The sequence below is a fragment of the Temnothorax curvispinosus genome, unplaced genomic scaffold, assembly GCF_003070985.1.
Source record: "Temnothorax curvispinosus isolate PA1 unplaced genomic scaffold, ASM307098v1 QBEX01016536.1, whole genome shotgun sequence".
Taxonomy (NCBI): domain Eukaryota; kingdom Metazoa; phylum Arthropoda; class Insecta; order Hymenoptera; family Formicidae; genus Temnothorax; species Temnothorax curvispinosus.
The window spans coordinates 1-2661 of NW_020226316.1; the positions used below are offsets into that span (position 1 = coordinate 1).

At 34.1% G+C, this 2661-nt stretch overlaps 1 protein-coding gene across 1 annotated transcript in view; it reads left to right on the forward strand.

The window, feature by feature from the left end:
• The first annotated feature begins 2106 nt into the window (after positions 1-2106).
• The window catches only part of LOC112466741 (protein ANTAGONIST OF LIKE HETEROCHROMATIN PROTEIN 1-like), a 1472-nt gene continuing 917 nt past the window's right edge, over positions 2107-2661 (forward strand). Inside the window, exon 1 of the mRNA XM_025035008.1 lies at positions 2107-2586. Coding sequence (XP_024890776.1) covers positions 2107-2586 — 480 coding nt within the window. The remainder of the gene's footprint in view (positions 2587-2661) is intronic.

Below are 2661 nucleotides of genomic sequence, written 5' to 3' on the forward strand. Positions count from 1 at the left end.
TACTTAGGTTATACGCACCGCAGCGATAAATATTACAAAAAGTTTAGAAGACAAAATATTTTTTTAAGTATGGTCGAAAGAGATTCTTACCTGTATTTTTTTTACTTCTTGTGTTAATCCCTCTTTTAGATTAATATGATCTCAGTTACACATAAATAAAGCATAACCACAGATAAAATTGCACATAAAACGTACACATCGCAAAATAATCGCAATGTAACACTGTTGCCTGTATCACAAGGTAGCCTCCTCTCCCCTATTACTTCCATGGTAACATGTGTGAACACTGGTTACTTGCTTCTAATAATTAACTGTTATCGATTTTTTTATTGTGATTATTAATTTATTAATTGTTTTAAAAGAATTAAATAAATATTAAATTTTAAATCAATAAAAAAATTAGAAACTGAAAAAAAATGTTTTAAAATAAAAAAAATACTTTTAAAGCAGACAGTTGATTTCTATGTAAACCAATATTAAAGTCTGATATCGAAATGCACCATTTTCGCAACTTTTCCACCATTTCGGATAAATGATAATTATGTTCGTATTTCTTAGGATTTAAAAAAGAATTTTTATAGATTAGATTTTATAGATTTTATAGATTATCCATTGCGATGCAAAATTTGATCTTGTTTATCAGTTCTTTTTCATAATTAACAAAGTTTACTCTTGGCGAATTGTTTAAACACAATTATTACTCAAACGGTACAATTGTAAACAAAAGTAAAATTACTACAAACAACTACAAACGATTCTGAAGCACATAGAAAAAAACAGATTTGGGAAATATTGATAATTAACAAAGTTTACTCTAGGCGAATTGTTTAAACACAATTATTATTCAAACGGTACAATTTTAAACAAAAGTAAAATCACTACAAACAACTACAAACGATTCTGAATCATATAAAAAAAAACCAAATTAAGAAATATTGATAATTAACAAAGTTTACTCTAGGCGAATTGTTTAAACACAATTATTATTCAAACGGTACAATTATAAACAAAAGCAAAATTACTACAAACAACTACAAACGATTCTGAAGCACATAGAAAAAAACAGATTTGGGAAATTTTAATAATTAACAAAGTGAACTCTTGGCGAATTGTTTAAACAATCGTAACTTTTAAACGATACAACTACAAACGAAAGTAAAATCACTACAAATAACTACAAACGATTCTGAATCATATAGAACAAACGAAATTAAGAAATCTTGATAATTAACAAAGTTAACAGTTGGCAAACTGTTCACACGCAACTATTACGCAAACGGTACAACTACAAACAAAAGTAAATTCACTACAATTAACTACAAACGAAATACTATTATTTTCTGTATTGAAAAATCATTTTTTTTAAAGTGGGGTTCCAGGTTCACATAACTTGTTGCTCCGGCTGTGGGCCCCAGCGTGACCCGCCCGCCGGCCGCTCGTCCTCGGAAGCTTCCGGCTGTCCACCCGCAAGTTCCCCGGTGCGGCATACGCCGTTACATATCCCGTGTTTCCGGCCCTCTGCTCCGCACTCGCCACCTGTAAGTTCGCTAAAAGGTTTTATTCCTAACCTAAGACGCTCGCTCTCCGCCCGCCCCGGGCGGAAGCACCATCCCTGACGTCTCCCTCGGCCGAGCTCCCGTCTGAGGATGAAGTCCTATGGAGCCAGCGTACGGCGTACCGGCGTACGGCGTAAAGAAACTTGGCTAATCACATACGCCCGTTTCGTTACGCCAGCACAAGCATTGAATGTCCCATGGAGCGTATTTACGCGGCGTAATGATTAATAAGCCAATCACAGTATTGTTTTACAAAGCTTATTTTCAAAATGGATCCTCAAGGAATCTTGTGATTGGCTTATTGATCATTACATCGGCGTAAATACGCCCCATGGGACACCCGATGAAATTTTCAACGTGATGTTTTAACACAGACATTCATATACATGATATCAAAACAAATGTGCATAACCTTGTCAAAATGTTGGACTCGGAGCTTGCATTTATAAATTTAATAAAATATTTGAAAATATACAAGTGCTCGGAAAGTACTCTGTGCAAGGAAGCTGTTCGCAGAAAAATAGTTCAAATATATACAATTTATGAATTAATGAGAGCCGAAGAGAAGAAAAAAAGACAAATAAGACGCAATGTTCGAAGATTTTGGGTTAGACCAATTTTTAATGCTGAAAGACGATTCGCACAAGGGGCTAGCAACAATCTGGTGCAAGAAATGGTTTTCGAAGACAGAGAAAAATTTTTCAATTTTTTTCGACTGACACCAGAAATGTGCGAAAAATTGTTGCAGATTGTTTCACCACATATAGAGAAACAATTTGTTATTCGGGAGCTTATTTCTGCTCGCACTCGCCTTCAAATCTGCTTGCGATATTTAACTTCAGGGGATAGCATGGTATCCGTATCATACGCATTTCGTGTAGGACACAATACAGTGTCAAAAATAGTGTCAGAGACATGCGAAGTAATATGGGATACACTAAAAGATATGGTATTTGTAAAACCAACAGAAGACAAATGGAATTTTCCCAATTGCATTGGCGCAATTGATGAAAAACACATAGTATTGCAGGTAAATATTTCTAATGCTTTGACAATTTTCTTTTATGAGAAGTTAGACAAAATTATAACTATATATATATATATA